The sequence below is a fragment of the Entelurus aequoreus genome, linkage group LG27 (assembly GCF_033978785.1).
Source record: "Entelurus aequoreus isolate RoL-2023_Sb linkage group LG27, RoL_Eaeq_v1.1, whole genome shotgun sequence".
Classification (NCBI taxonomy): Eukaryota; Metazoa; Chordata; class Actinopteri; order Syngnathiformes; family Syngnathidae; genus Entelurus; species Entelurus aequoreus.
Window position 1 is genome coordinate 6,700,152 of NC_084757.1, and position 15,214 is coordinate 6,715,365.

General features: G+C 43.1%; 1 protein-coding gene across 3 annotated transcripts in view; it reads right to left on the reverse strand.

Moving 5' to 3' along the window:
• LOC133644581 (pre-B-cell leukemia transcription factor 1-like) overlaps positions 1-10,429 on the reverse strand; it is a 64,934-nt gene extending 54,505 nt beyond the window's left edge. For 2 of the 3 annotated variants that reach the window (XM_062039192.1, XM_062039190.1), the window contains exons 1-2: positions 8,389-8,739; positions 6,059-6,132 (exon numbers count right to left, since the gene is read on the reverse strand). In XM_062039192.1, coding sequence (XP_061895176.1) covers positions 6,059-6,132; positions 8,389-8,546 — 232 coding nt within the window. In that variant the 5' untranslated portion in view covers positions 8,547-8,739. Of the gene's footprint in view, positions 1-6,058; positions 6,133-8,388; positions 8,740-10,079 lie in introns of those variants that run through there. The other variant, XM_062039191.1, reaches the window with a different exon arrangement.
• Between the last annotated feature and the right edge of the window lie 4,785 nt (positions 10,430-15,214).

Genomic DNA, 15,214 nt, shown 5'->3' on the forward strand with positions numbered 1-15,214 from the left:
ACCTGTGGTCCCTGACTCCTTTGTCACCTGTGGTCCCTGACTCCTTTGTCATCTGTGGTCCCTGACTCCTTTGTCATTGACTCCTTTGTCATCTGTGGTCCCTGACTCCTTTGTCATTGACTCCTTTGTCATCTGTGGTCCCTGACTCCTTTGTCACCTGTGGTCCCCGACTCCTTTGTCACCTGTGGTCCCTGACTCCTTTGTCATCTGTGGTCCCTGACTCCTTTGTCATTGACTCCTTTGTCATCTGTGGTCCCTGACTCCTTTGTCATTGACTCCTTTGTCATCTGTGGTCCCTGACTCCTTTGTCATCTGTGGTCCCTGACTCCTTTGTCATTGACTCCTTTGTCATCTGTGGTATTGACTCCTTTGTCATTGACTCTTTTTGTCATTGACTCCTTTGTCATTGACTCCTTTGTCATCTGTGGTCCCTGACTCCTTTGTCATCTGTGGTCCCTGACTCCTTTGTCATTGACTCCTTTGCCATCTGTGGTATTGACTCCTTTGTCATTGACTCCTTTTGTCATTGACTCCTTTGTCATTGACTCCTTTGTCATTGACTCCTTTGTCATCTGTGGTCCCTGACTCCTTTGTCACCTGTGGTCCCTGACTCCTTTGTCATCTGTGGTCCCTGACTCCTTTGTCATCTGTAGTCCCTGACTCCTTTTTCATTGACTCCTTTGTCATCTGTGGTCCCTGACTCCTTTGTCATCTGTGGTCCCTGACTCCTTTGTCACCTGTGGTCCCTGACTCCTTTGTCACCTGTGGTCCCTGACTCCTTTGTCATCTGTGGTCCCTGACTCCTTTGTCATTGACTCCTTTGTCATCTGTGGTCCCTGACTCCTTTGTCATTGACTCCTTTGTCATCTGTGGTCCCTGACTCCTTTGTCACCTGTGGTCCCTGACTCCTTTGTCACCTGTGGTCCCTGACTCCTTTGTCATCTGTGGTCCCTGACTCCTTTGTCATTGACTCCTTTGTCATCTGTGGTCCCTGACTCCTTTGTCATTGACTCCTTTGTCATCTGTGGTCCCTGACTCCTTTGTCACCTGTGGTCCCTGACTCCTTTGTCATCTGTGGTCCCTGACTCCTTTGTCATTGACTCCTTTGTCATCTGTGGTCCCTGACTCCTTTGTCATTGACTCCTTTGTCATCTGTGGTCCCTGACTCCTTTGTCATTGACTCCTTTGTCATCTGTCGTCCCTGACTCCTTTGTCATTGACTCCTTTGTCATCTGTGGTCCCTGACTCCTTTGTCATTGACTCCTTTGTCATCTGTCGTCCCTGACTCCTTTGTCATTGACTCCTTTGTCACCTGTGGTCCCTGACTCCTTTGTCAGCTGTGGTCCCTGACTCCTTTGTCATCTGTGGTCTCTGACTCCTTTGTCATCTGTGGTCCCTGACTCCTTTGTCATCTGTGGTCCTTGACTCCTTTGTCATTGACTCCTTTGTCATCTGTGGTCCCTGACTCCTTTGTCATTGACTCCTTTGTCATCTGTGGTCCCTGACTCCTTTGTCATTGACTCCTTTGTCATCTGTGGTCCCTGACTCCTTTGTCATATGTGGTCCCTGACTCCTTTGTCATCTGTGGTCCCTGACTCCTTTGTCACCTGTGGTCCCTGACTCCTTTGTCATCTGTGGTCCCTGACTCCTTTGTCATCTGTGGTCCCTGACTCCTTTGTCATTGACTCCTTTGTCATCTGTGGTCCCTGACTCCTTTGTCATTGACTCCTTTGTCATCTGTGGTCCCTGACTCCTTTGTCATCTGTGGTCCCTGACTCCTTTGTCACCTGTGGTCCCTGACTCCTTTGTCATTGACTCCTTTGTCATCTGTGGTCCCTGACTCCTTTGTCATCTGTGGTCCCTGACTCCTTTGTCATCTGTGGTCCCTGACTCCTTTGTCACCTGTGGTCCCTGACTCCTTTATCACCTGTGGTCCCTGACTCCTTTGTCACCTGTGGTCCCTGACTCCTTTGTCATCTGTGGTCCCTGACTCCTTTGTCATTGACTCCTTTGTCATCTGTGGTCCCTGACTCCTTTGTCATTGACTCCTTTGTCATCTGTGGTCCCTGACTCCTTTGTCACCTGTGGTCCCTGACTCCTTTGTCATCTGTGGTCCCTGACTCCTTTGTCATTGACTCCTTTGTCATCTGTGGTCCCTGACTCCTTTGTCATTGACTCCTTTGTCATCTGTGGTCCCTGACTCCTTTGTCATCTGTGGTCCCTGACTCCTTTGTCATTGACTCCTTTGTCATCTGTGGTATTGACTCCTTTGTCATTGACTCTTTTTGTCATTGACTCCTTTGTCATTGACTCCTTTGTCATCTGTGGTCCCTGACTCCTTTGTCATCTGTGGTCCCTGACTCCTTTGTCATTGACTCCTTTGCCATCTGTGGTATTGACTCCTTTGTCATTGACTCCTTTTGTCATTGACTCCTTTGTCATTGACTCCTTTGTCATCTGTGGTCCCTGACTCCTTTGTCACCTGTGGTCCCTGACTCCTTTGTCATCTGTGGTCCCTGACTCCTTTGTCATCTGTGGTCCCTGACTCCTTTTTCATTGACTCCTTTGTCATCTGTGGTCCCTGACTCCTTTGTCATCTGTGGTCCCTGACTCCTTTGTCACCTGTGGTCCCTGACTCCTTTGTCGTCTGTGGTCCCTGACTCCTTTTTCATTGACTCCTTTGTCATCTGTGGTCCCCGACTCCTTTGTCATCTGTGGTCCCTGACTCCTTTGTCACCTGTGGTCCCTGACTCCTTTGTCATCTGTGGTCCCTGACTCCTTTGTCATTGACTCCTTTGTCATCTGTGGTCCCTGACTCCTTTGTCATTGACTCCTTTGTCATCTGTCGTCCCTGACTCCTTTGTCATTGACTCCTTTGTCATCTGTGGTCCCTGACTCCTTTGTCATTGACTCCTTTGTCATCTGTCGTCCCTGACTCCTTTGTCATTGACTCCTTTGTCACCTGTGGTCCCTGACTCCTTTGTCAGCTGTGGTCCCTGACTCCTTTGTCATCTGTGGTCTCTGACTCCTTTGTCATCTGTGGTCCCTGACTCCTTTGTCATTGACTCCTTTGTCATCTGTGGTCCCTGACTCCTTTGTCATCTGTGGTCCCTGACTCCTTTGTCATCTGTGGTCCCTGACTCCTTTGTCATCTGTGGTCCCTGACTCCTTTGTCATCTGTGGTCTCTGACTCCTTTGTCATCTGTGGTCCCTGACTCCTTTGTCATTGACTCCTTTGTCAGCTGTGGTCCCTGACTCCTTTGTCATCTGTGGTCCCTGACTCCTTTGTCATCTGTGGTCCCTGACTCCTTTGTCATCTGTGGTCCCTGACTCCTTTGTCATCTGTGGTCCCTGACTCCTTTGTCATTGACTCCTTTGTCATCTGTGGTATTGACTCCTTTGTCATTGACTCATTTGTCATTGACTCCTTTGTCATTGACTCCTTTGTCATCTGTGGTCCCTGACTCCTTTGTCATCTGTGGTCCCTGACTCCTTTGTCATCTGTGGTCCCTGACTCCTTTGTCATTGACTCCTTTGTCACCTGTGGTCCCTGACTCCTTTGTCATCTGTGGTCCCTGACTCCTTTGTCATCTGTGGTCCCTGACTCCTTTGTCATTGACTCCTTTGTCATCTGTGGTCCCTGACTCCTTTGTCATTGACTCCTTTGTCATCTGTCGTCCCTGACTCCTTTGTCATCTGTGGTCCCTGACTCCTTTGTCATTGACTCCTTTGTCATCTGTGGTCCCTGACTCCTTTGTCATTGACTCCTTTGTCATCTGTCGTCCCTGACTCCTTTGTCATTGACTCCTTTGTCACCTGTGGTCCCTGACTCCTTTGTCACCTGTGGTCCCTGACTCATTTGTCATCTGTGGTCCCTGACTCCTTTGTCATCTGTGGTCCCTGACTCCTTTGTCATTGACTCCTTTGTCATCTGTGGTCCCTGACTCCTTTGTCATTGACTCCTTTGTCATCTGTCGTCCATGACTCCTTTGTCATTGACTCCTTTGTCATCTGTCGTCCCTGACTCCTTTGTCATTGACTCCTTTGTCACCTGTGGTCCCTGACTCCTTTGTCACCTGTGGTCCCTGACTCCTTTGTCATCTGTGGTCCCTGACTCCTTTGTCATCTGTGGTCCCCGACTCCTTTGTCATTGACTCCTTTGTCATCTGTGGTCCCTGACTCCTTTGTCATTGACTCCTTTGTCATCTGTCGTCCATGACTCCTTTGTCATTGACTCCTTTGTCACCTGTGGTCCCTGACTCCTTTGTCATCTGTGGTCCCTGACTCCTTTGTCATTGACTCCTTTGTCATCTGTGGTCCCTGACTCCTTTGTCATTGACTCCTTTGTCATCTGTCGTCCCTGACTCCTTTGTCATTGACTCCTTTGTCATCTGTGGTCCCTGACTCCTTTGTCATTGACTCCTTTGTCATCTGTGGTCCCTGACTCCTTTGTCATCTGTCGTCCCTGACTCCTTTGTCATCTGTGGTCCCTGACTCCTTTGTCATCTGTCGTCCCTGACTCCTTTGTCATCTGTGGTCCCTGACTCCTTTGTCATCTGTGGTCCCTGACTCCTTTGTCATCTGTGGTCCCTGACTCCTTTGTCATCTGTGGTCCCTGACTCCTTTGTCATCTGTCGTCCCTGACTCCTTTGTCATCTGTCGTCCCTGACTCCTTTGTCATCTGTGGTCCCTGACTCCTTTGTCATCTGTGGTCCCTGACTCCTTTGTCATCTGTGGTCCCTGACTCCTTTGTCATCTGTGGTCCCTGACTCCTTTGTCATCTGTGGTCCCTGACTCCTTTGTCATCTGTGGTCCCTGACTCCTTTGTCATTGACTCCTTTGTCATCTGTGGTCCCTGACTCCTTTGTCATTGACTCCTTTGTCATCTGTGGTCCCTGACTCCTTTGTCATTGACTCCTTTGTCATCTGTGGTCCCTGACTCCTTTGTCATCTGTGGTCCCTGACTCCTTTGTCATCTGTGGTCCCTGACTCCTTTGTCATCTGTCGTCCCTGACTCCTTTGTCATCTGTCGTCCCTGACTCCTTTGTCATCTGTGGTCCCTGACTCCTTTGTCATCTGTGGTCCCTGACTCCTTTGTCATCTGTGGTCCCTGACTCCTTTGTCATCTGTGGTCCCTGACTCCTTTGTCATCTGTGGTCCCTGACTCCTTTGTCATCTGTGGTCCCTGACTCCTTTGTCATCTGTGGTCCCTGACTCCTTTGTCATCTGTGGTCCCTGACTCCTTTGTCATCTGTGGTCCCTGACTCCTTTGTCATTGACTCCTTTGTCATCTGTGGTCCCTGACTCCTTTGTCATTGACTCCTTTGTCATCTGTGGTCCCTGACTCCTTTGTCATTGACTCCTTTGTCATCTGTGGTCCCTGACTCCTTTGTCATCTGTGGTCCCTGACTCCTTTGTCATCTGTGGTCCCTGACTCCTTTGTCATTGACTCCTTTGTCATCTGTGGTCCCTGACTCCTTTGTCATATGTGGTCCCTGACTCCTTTGTCATCTGTGGTCCCTGACTCCTTTGTCATCTGTCGTCCCTGACTCCTTTGTCATTGACTCCTTTGTCATCCGCCTTAAGCCCGTTACAAAAAATAGAGACCTCATTTGCACCCCTGCTGGTGACATCTATCAACATGAGGGTGGTCCCAAAAAGGAGGGATTTTTCAAATTGACTGTGTGTCGCTTTTAAAAGTGCTCCCCCTCTGGTCAACATATGAAATAACAAGTGCGTGTAAGAAAATGAAATGTGCCCCCTTTTGTCAAAATTGTTGTTGTTTTTTATTAAATAAATATGAATATAGAGACATACTGTGATAACTTGAAGTAAATAATGAAGATTAAAAAACAATTACAAACAAAAAATTCCAAAAATAATAATGAACTAAAAGCTGACCTTTTTTATATGTGCATAGTATGTATATATTATTAATGTTGTAAATACACTTCTTTATATATCTAGAAAGGTTGGTCCTAAAGAGGGAGGCATTTTTCTCAGCTCTCAAGAAGGTAACAATACAAGAATGTGTGTGTGTGTGTGTGTGCTTCGATACCTGTTTTCTCTTTGATCTCACACAGCACGCTGAAGAGCGCCGGCTTCATGCGGTCACAGCTCAGAGCGTGTTTCCTGCAACACACACACACACACACACACACACACACACACACACACACACACACACACACACACACACACACACACACACACACACACACACACACACACACACTTGTGAGTAACACGTCTCATGTTTATTATTGTCTTGCCATTTTATTTCCAACATGTTAAAAAACAAAAAAAAGCGGGTGAAAAACACCAAAACACCAACAAAATGAGTGAGGAAAAGAAAAGAATAGTGAGGTGCTTGCAACATACGCATGTTTACACGCATGTTTCACATTCTAACATGTCTGAAGACGAGTAGGAAGAAGCGCAGCTTATTCCACTCTTACCGCTTTTCCTTCATTTCAGTTTATATATATATATATATATATATATATATATATATATATATATATAAAGGTTTTTTTGAAATAGGGACAGATACAGAAACATAGATATGTGAAACAGTTATATGCATCATAGTGTGTGTAGCCAAAGCTCATTCACAACAACAACAACAACAACAACACAGATCTAACATCATTCAAATAGGAAAATAAAAAGAATGAGGCAAAGAGCAGTCGATGATAATAATAATAATAATAATAATACAGACAAAGTGCAAACTAGATAAAAGCCAATAATAATAATAATAAATAATAATAATACAGACAAAGTGCAAACTAGATAACAGCCAATAATAATAAATAATAATAATACAGACAAAGTGCAAACTAGATAAAAGCCAATAATAATAATAATAAATAATAATAATACAGACAAAGTGCAAACTAGATAAAAGCCAATAATAATAATAATAAATAATAATAATACAGACAAAGTGCAAACTAGATAAAAGCCAATAATAATAAATAATAATAATACAGACAAAGTGCAAACTAGATAAAAGCCAATAATAATAATAATAAATAATAATAATACAGACAAAGTGCAAACTAGATAAAAGCCAATAATAATAATAATAATAATAATAATAATAATACAGACAAAGTGCAAACTAGATAAAAGCCAATAATAATAATAAAATAATAATAATAATAATACAGACAAAGTTAAAACTAGATAAAAGCCAATAATAATAATAAAATAATAATAATAATAATAATAATACAGACAAAGTGCAAACTAGATAAAAGCCAATAATAATAATAAAATAATAATAATAATAATAATAATACAGACAAAGTGCAAACTAGATAAAGCCAATAATAATAATAAAATAATAATAATAATAATAATACAGACAAAGTGCAAACTAGATCCATCCATCCATTTTCTACCGCTTGTCCCTTTTGGGGTAAAGGGGGGTCGCTGGAGCCTATCTCAGCTACAGTCGGGCGGAAGGCGGGGTACACCCTGGACAAGTCGCCACCTCATCACAGGGCCAACACAGATAGACAGACAACATTCACACTCACATTCACACACTAGGGACCATTTAATAATACCTGGGATTTATATAGCGCTTTTCTAAGTACCCAAAGTCGCTTTACATGTTAAAAAAATTTAGTGTTGTTAATCAACCTATCCCCAGGTGCATGTCTTTGGAGGTGGGAGGGGCCTATCCCCAGGTGCATGTCTTTGGAGGTGGGAAGAAGCCGGAGTACCCGGAGGATAAAAGCCAATAATAATAATAATAATAATACAGACAAAGTGCAAACTAGATAAAAGCCAATAATAATAATAATAATAATAATACAGACAAAGTGCAAACTAGATAAAAGCCAATAATAATAATAATAATAATAACACAGACAAAGTGCAAACTAGATAAAAGCCAATAATAATAATAATAATAATAACGCAGACAAAGTGCAAACTAGATAAGAACCAATGAGTAAAAACTAAACATGGGAACACGATTGTTGCTCAACTAGCAATTTAAGATAACAACAAGTTGTCACACTAAACATATACCAAATATTTAAAGCATATTAATTATAAGAATTATTATTCATAATCCTTTTTGACAATCATTGGCACTTTAACTTTAACAGATGAGTCGTTTTAAAATGTTTAATTACAAGTGCGAATAAAAATATAATTCATACTGAAAATGTCATTAAATAAATCAAGAATGTTAAACATAATGAAGTAGATAGCCAACTAAGTGTGAATGAATGAATTCATTTCGACGACATGAATATTTGACTACTATGAGACAAGATGCAAGAGTAAGAATTATGACAAAGTGGAACATGATTTAGTGGTCAAATGTGTCAGCATGTAAAGACAAAGTGCTACACGTGATGACGTCACCTGGCCTGAGCTTCGTCCAGACTTTGGTCCGTGATGGTCATAATTTCATGTAAAATGTCTCCAATGTCTCCACTTCCACTTCCACTTCCACTTCCGTCCATGCCGACCCGCGCCTGAGCGTCAACGTGAGCGCGCATCAGCCGCTGCTGCTCCTCCATCACGCGCACGCACGCACGCAGACTCCCAGTGGCGCGTGAATAATCGCGCACGCGTGCTTCTCTCGCCACTTCGCTACAATTAAGAAGAAGGAGAAGAAGAAAAGGCGCCTTTAATTCCCGCGCTCCATCCTGGCGCCTTTAATTCCCGCGCTCCATCCTGGCGCTTTTTGTCACGAGCACGGCCAGCCAGGCTCCGCCCACCGCACGCGAGCTGCTACGAGAGAAGCGCGTGGCCCCACCTGGAGGCTGGCGGAGAAGTGACGTCACAGGTCAGGTACACCCCCCCTTTCGTGACGTCACTAGACGACCAACAACAAAAACATGTCATCATTGCCAGCACTTTAACACCCCATAATAGTCTAGTCTACTACAATACTTATTTGCATATGTAAATGACAATACTTATTTGCATATTTCAATGACAAAGATAACATCTTCTAAGAGAGTATTTATGATGCACGGAATTTCGTCCAAAGAGGAAAATAATGGCAATGAGAGAACATGACGTCATCCTGTTGCCTCGGTAACGCGGGATGTTTATCCCCCGCGACCTCATAGGGGGGGTCAAAGGTTATTGCTGTATACAATGTGCATTGCTGCCCCCTATAGGAGGGCAGTGGAAACACAGCTTTGACTTCTTGGCTCAGCCATGACGTCATTGGAAGATGACAGGGTGGACATTATTTCAAATGATTTAAAGTTATTTAAAATGATTTAAAGAAGAAACTAACTAACAGGGTGGACATTATTTAAAATGATTTAAAGTTATTTAAAATGATTTAAAGAAGAAACTGACTAACAGGGTGGACATTATTTCAAATGATTTAAAGTTATTTAAAATGATTTAAAGAAGAAACTGACTAACATGGTGGACATTATTTAAAATGATTTAAAGTTATTTAAAATGATTTCAAGAAGAAACTGACTAACATGGTGGACATTATTTAAAATGATTTAAAGAAGAAACTGACTAACATAGTGGACATTATTTGTTGTGCTTGAAGTGTTTCTCTAGTGGACACATTTTTGAAGAAGGAAAGAAAAACAATCCTGATAAAAGTTGTCATCACATGAACATCTTACTTTGATTCTGCTCTGTTAGCACCTTCTTGTCACTGTTAGCATCTGCTAGCGTTTTAGCATCTCTGATAGCATCTTTTTCTTAGTTAGCACTTTCTCATCCCTGTTAGCATTTGCTAGCGTTTTATCATCTCTGGTAGCGTCTTTTTGTATGTTAGCATGTGTTAGCATATATATGTTTTCTGTTAGAGCCTTCTCGTCCCTGTTAGCCTCTGCTAGCGTTTTATCACCTCTGGTAGCGTCTTTTTGTATGTTAGCATGTGTTAACATATATATGTTTTCTGTTAGAGCCTTCTTGTCACTGTTAGCATCTGCCAGCGTTTTCTTGTCTGTTAACATTTACTTGTCTCTGTCATCGCCTTCTTATCGCTGTTTTTGTCTGCGAGTGTCTTCTGATCTCTGGTAGCATATGCTAGCGTCTTCTAGTCCGTTAGCATTTGTCTGTGTTTGCACCTTCTTGTCACTGTTAGCGTCTGCTAGTGTCTTCTTGTACCCGGTAGCGTCTTTTTGTTGGTGTCCTTTTGTCCCTGTTAGCATCTGTTGGCGTCTTCTTATCTCAGTTAGCTTCGGTTTGTGTCTTTTTGTGTGTTAGCGGCCTCTTGTCTAGGCTGACCATACGTCCTCTTTTCCCCGGACATGTCCTCTTTTGCGGGGATGTCCGGGCGGGGTTTCTTAAATGCCTCAAATGTCCGGCGTTTTGAGTTAGGGTTGCGTGTACCGGGTATTTTCAATGTACGTCCAGAGTTAAGAAGAGGTTAAACAAAACAAAGTGTGGAGGCGTGCGTGTAACACGGGTGGGAAATAAGACATATTTCCTCTCATGGCATCCCCTCATATTACCTGCGCCGTTTCCACGTATAATCTCGCGAGTTTAACACACGCGCTCACGTGACCCGCTGCAGCCTATCGCGTGACCCGCTTCGGTCTATCACGTGACCCGCTGCAGCCTATCCCGCTCTATATGATCCACCGTCCCAAGATGGCTGCCAGGTGCGGTGGCTAAGTCTGGGCACATCTGAAGCCGGTATGTTTTAAAGTTGTCGTTTGCCTGCATATCGTAAAAACAACCGTCGAACATTTTACAACTAATTGTAAACTTATAGGTGCCGACCATCAGGGCCGAGTTGCGACGAGAGAGTGTTATTAAGCCGAGTTGGTAAGTGTTTGGTAAGTTTGCTAATAGTAGCTGCTAGCCGTACCCATGTATTGTCTATGGGCGGTTAGCATCGGCTTTTAATCCCGTTTCCTCCAATGTTTCTGATCCCATTGAATTTATATTTATTTAGAGTCTTTATTTTGGGTACTTACATATGGTGACTGAGTGTTGTGGCGTTTTAAGGCCATGTGCACTTTTTATGCTACGGTAAAGACAATGAATGAACACTGTTACACCCGTCATAGTGACGTCACTGTTCTTGTTAATGTTACACCCGTCATAGTGACGTCACTGTTATTTTCTATTGTTTAATATTGTTAATGTTACACCCGTCATAGTGACGTCACTGTTATCTTCTATTGTTTAATATTGTTAATGTTACACCCGTCATAGTGACGTCACTGTTATCTTCTATTGTTTAATATTGTTTATGTTGCACCCGTCATAGTGACAACACTGTGTACTGTCGTGTTTATGTTGTACATACATGGGATTGTTTAATATTGTTAATGTTAGCAGTATTATTGGTAATAATGATAATAATAAGTGTAACTTATTATTATTATATATATATATATAATATATATAATTATACTAAATTCCAAGATGGCTGCGCTTCAGAGCAGCGGCTTCGTGCGAGCGCTCCTGGAAGTGTAGACCGATTTGGCAAAAATACCCCTCAATTCAGTCAATTTCATGGCTGGCTCACAGCGTGTTCACTCCGTGATCACTTACGACCGACTTACGATTCTGGATGTGGAGAGATCGGGCCATTTTGGGCTGATAGATGCGTGTACGATGGACCTGCTCGCTAGCTTGGGAATTCTTCGCGAGCTACATCCAGCAGTGGCCTTTGAAGCAGCGGCGTCGACTACCAGCGGAGACCGTCAGCGAAAGAGACGTAAGCGATGCGCTCGGAAGCAGAAGCGGGGGTGTCGGGCGGGGCTAACAACAAAGCTAAATGCTTTGTTGTTAGCGGGGCTAACGAAAAAGCTAAATGCTAATCCACAAAGAAGCGCTAATAAGGAGTCTGTTAAGCTAGAACTAGCCAGCGCCAGGCTGGATAATCCCTGCACACATAGCAATTCTTCTAGAATAATATACAACTCACATAATGTTTTTTCTGCGTCAGAGGTGGACATGCATTTTACTGAGGTGGCAAACAATCTAAAAATTCCTGTCATATCAATTCCTAGATATGGTCGAAATTATTTAAAGTGCACTATGCATAATAAACGTAACATTATTAATATTGCTACTACGGATACTTTCAACAAAAACTCCTCAAAACAGCCCACTACCTATAATATGGGCTTTTTAAACATAAGGTCATTGTCTTCCAAAACGTTATTAGTTAATGAAGTCATCAGAGACAACAATCTTGATGTCGTTGGTCTAGCCGAGACCTGGCTCAAACCAGACGAATTTTTTGCGCTGGGTGAGGCGTCTCCTCCTGGCTATGCGGGAACGCATATTGCCCGCCCCATTAAAAGGGGTGGGGGTGTTGCACTAATATACAACAAAAACTTTAGCCTTACCTCGGACCTAAATAATAAATATAACTCGTTTGAGGTGCTTACTGTGAGGTTTGTCACACCGCTGCCTCTCCACCTGGCTGTCATCTACTGCCCCCCTGGGCCCTATTCGGACTTTATCAATGAATTTTCAGAGTTCGTTGCTGATCTAGTGACGCACGCCGACAATATAATCATAATGGGAGACTTTAACATCCATATGAATACCCCATCGGACCCTCCATGCGTGGCGCTCCAGACTATAATTGATAGCTGTGGTCTTACACAAATAATAAATGAACCCACGCATCGCAACGGTAATACGATAGATCTAGTGCTTGTCAGGGGTGTCACCACCTCTAAAGTTACGATACTCCCGTACACTAAAGTAATGTCCGATCATTACCTTATAAAATTTGAAGTTCTGACTCATTGTCAACAAACTAATAATAATAATAATAACTACTATAGCAGCCGCAACATTAATACTGCCACAACGACGACTCTTACTGACCTACTGCCTTCGGTAATAGCACCATTCCCAAATTATGTGGGCTCTATTGATAACCTCACTAACAACTTTAACGACGCCCTGCGCGACACCATTGATATTGTAGCACCGCTAAAGCTAAAAAGGGCCCCTAAAAGGCGTACCCCATGGTTTACAGAAGAAACTAAAGCCCAGAAATTATCATGTAGAAAGCTGGAACGCAAATGGCGTGCGACTAAACTTGAGGTTTTCCATCAAGCATGGAGTGATAGTTTAATAACTTATAAACGCATGCTTACCTCAGCTAAAGCTAAATATTACTCAAATCTCATCCACCTCAACAAAAATGATCCTAAATTTTTGTTTAGTACAGTAGCATCGCTAACCCAACAAGGGACTCCTCCCAGTAGCTCCACCCACTCAGCAGACGACTTTATGAATTTCTTTAATAAGAAAATTGAAGTCATTAGAAAAGAGATTAAAGACAATGCATCTCAGCTACAACTGGGTTCTATTAACACAAATACGACGGTATATACGACGGACATTGCCCTCCAAAATAGTTTCTCTCTCTTTGATGAAATAACATTGGAGGAATTGTTAAAATGTGTAAATGGGACAAAACAAACAACATGTTTACTTGACCCAATTCCTGGGAAACTTATCAAGGAGCTTTTTGTTTTATTAGGTCCATCAGTGTTAAATATTATAAACCTATCACTTTCCTCTGGTACTGTTCCTCTAGCATTCAAAAAAGCGGTTATTCATCCTCTACTCAAAAGACCTAACCTCGATCCTGACCTCATGGTGAACTACCGGCCGGTGTCCCACCTACCGTTTATCTCGAAAATTCTCGAAAAAATTGTCGCACAGCAGCTAAATGAACACTTAGTGACTAACAATCTCTGTGAACCTTTTCAATCCGGTTTCAGGGCAAATCACTCTACGGAGACAGCCCTCGCAAAAATGACTAATGATCTATTGCTAACGATGGATTCTGATGCGTCATCTATGTTGCTGCTTCTTGATCTTAGCGCCGCTTTCGATACTGTTGATCATAATATTTTATTAGAGCGTATCAAAACGCGTATTGGGATGTCAGACTTAGCCTTGTCTTGGTTTAACTCTTATCTTACTGACAGGATGCAGTGTGTCTCCCATAACAATGTGACCTCGGACTATGTTAAGGTAACGTGCGGAGTTCCCCAGGGTTCAGTTCTTGGCCCTGCACTCTTTAGTATTTACATGCTGCCGCTAGGTGACATTATACGCAAATACGGTGTTAGCTTTCACTGTTATGCTGATGACACCCAACTCTACATGCCCCTAAAGCTGACCAACACGCCGGATTGTAGTCAGCTGGAGGCGTGTCTTAATGAAATTAAACAATGGATGTCCGCTAACTTTTTGCAACTCAACGCTAAGAAAACGGAAATGCTGATTATCGGTCCTGCTCAACACCAACATCTATTTAATAATACCACCTTAACATTTGACAACCAAACAATTAAACAAGGCGACTCGGTAAAGAATCTGGGTATTATCTTCGACCCAACTCTCTCGTTTGAGTCACACATTAAGAGTGTTACTAAAACGGCCTTCTTTCATCTCCGTAATATCGCTAAAATTCGTTCCATTTTGTCCACAAGCGATGCTGAGATCATTATCCATGCGTTCGTTACATCTCGTCTCGATTACTGTAACGTATTATTTTCGGGCCTCCCTATGTCTAGCATTAAAAGATTACAGATGGTACAAAATGCGGCTGCTAGACTTTTGACAAAAACAAGAAAGTTTGATCATATTACGCCTATACTGGCTCACTTGCACTGTGCACCTAAGATGCGACTTTAAGGTTTTACTACTTACGTATAAAATACTACACGGTCAAGCTCCTGCCTATCTTGACGATTGTATTGTACCATATGTCCCGGCAAGAAATCTGCGTTCAAAGAACTCCGGCTTATTAGTGATTCACAGAGCCCAAAAAAAGTCTGCGGGCTATAGAGCGTTTTCTATTCGGGCTCCAATACTATGGAATGCCCTCCCGGTAAAAGTTAGAGATGCTACCTCAGTAGAAGCATTTAAGTCTCATCTTAAAACTCATTTGTATACTCTAGCCTTTAAATAGACTCCCTTTTTAGACCAGTTGATCTGCCGTTTCTTTTCTTTTCTTTTCTACTCTGCTCCGGGGTGGACCGCTAGCCTGTCCATCAGATGGGGACATCTCTACGCTGCTGACCCGTCTCCACTCGGGATGGTTCCCGCTGGCCCCACCATGGACTGGACTTTCGCTGATGTGTTGGACTTTCACAATATTATGTCAGACCCACTCGACACCGAGGATGTCGTTGTGGCTTGTACAGCCCTTTGAGACACTTGTGATTTAGGGCTATATAAATAAACATTGATTGATTGATTGATTGAA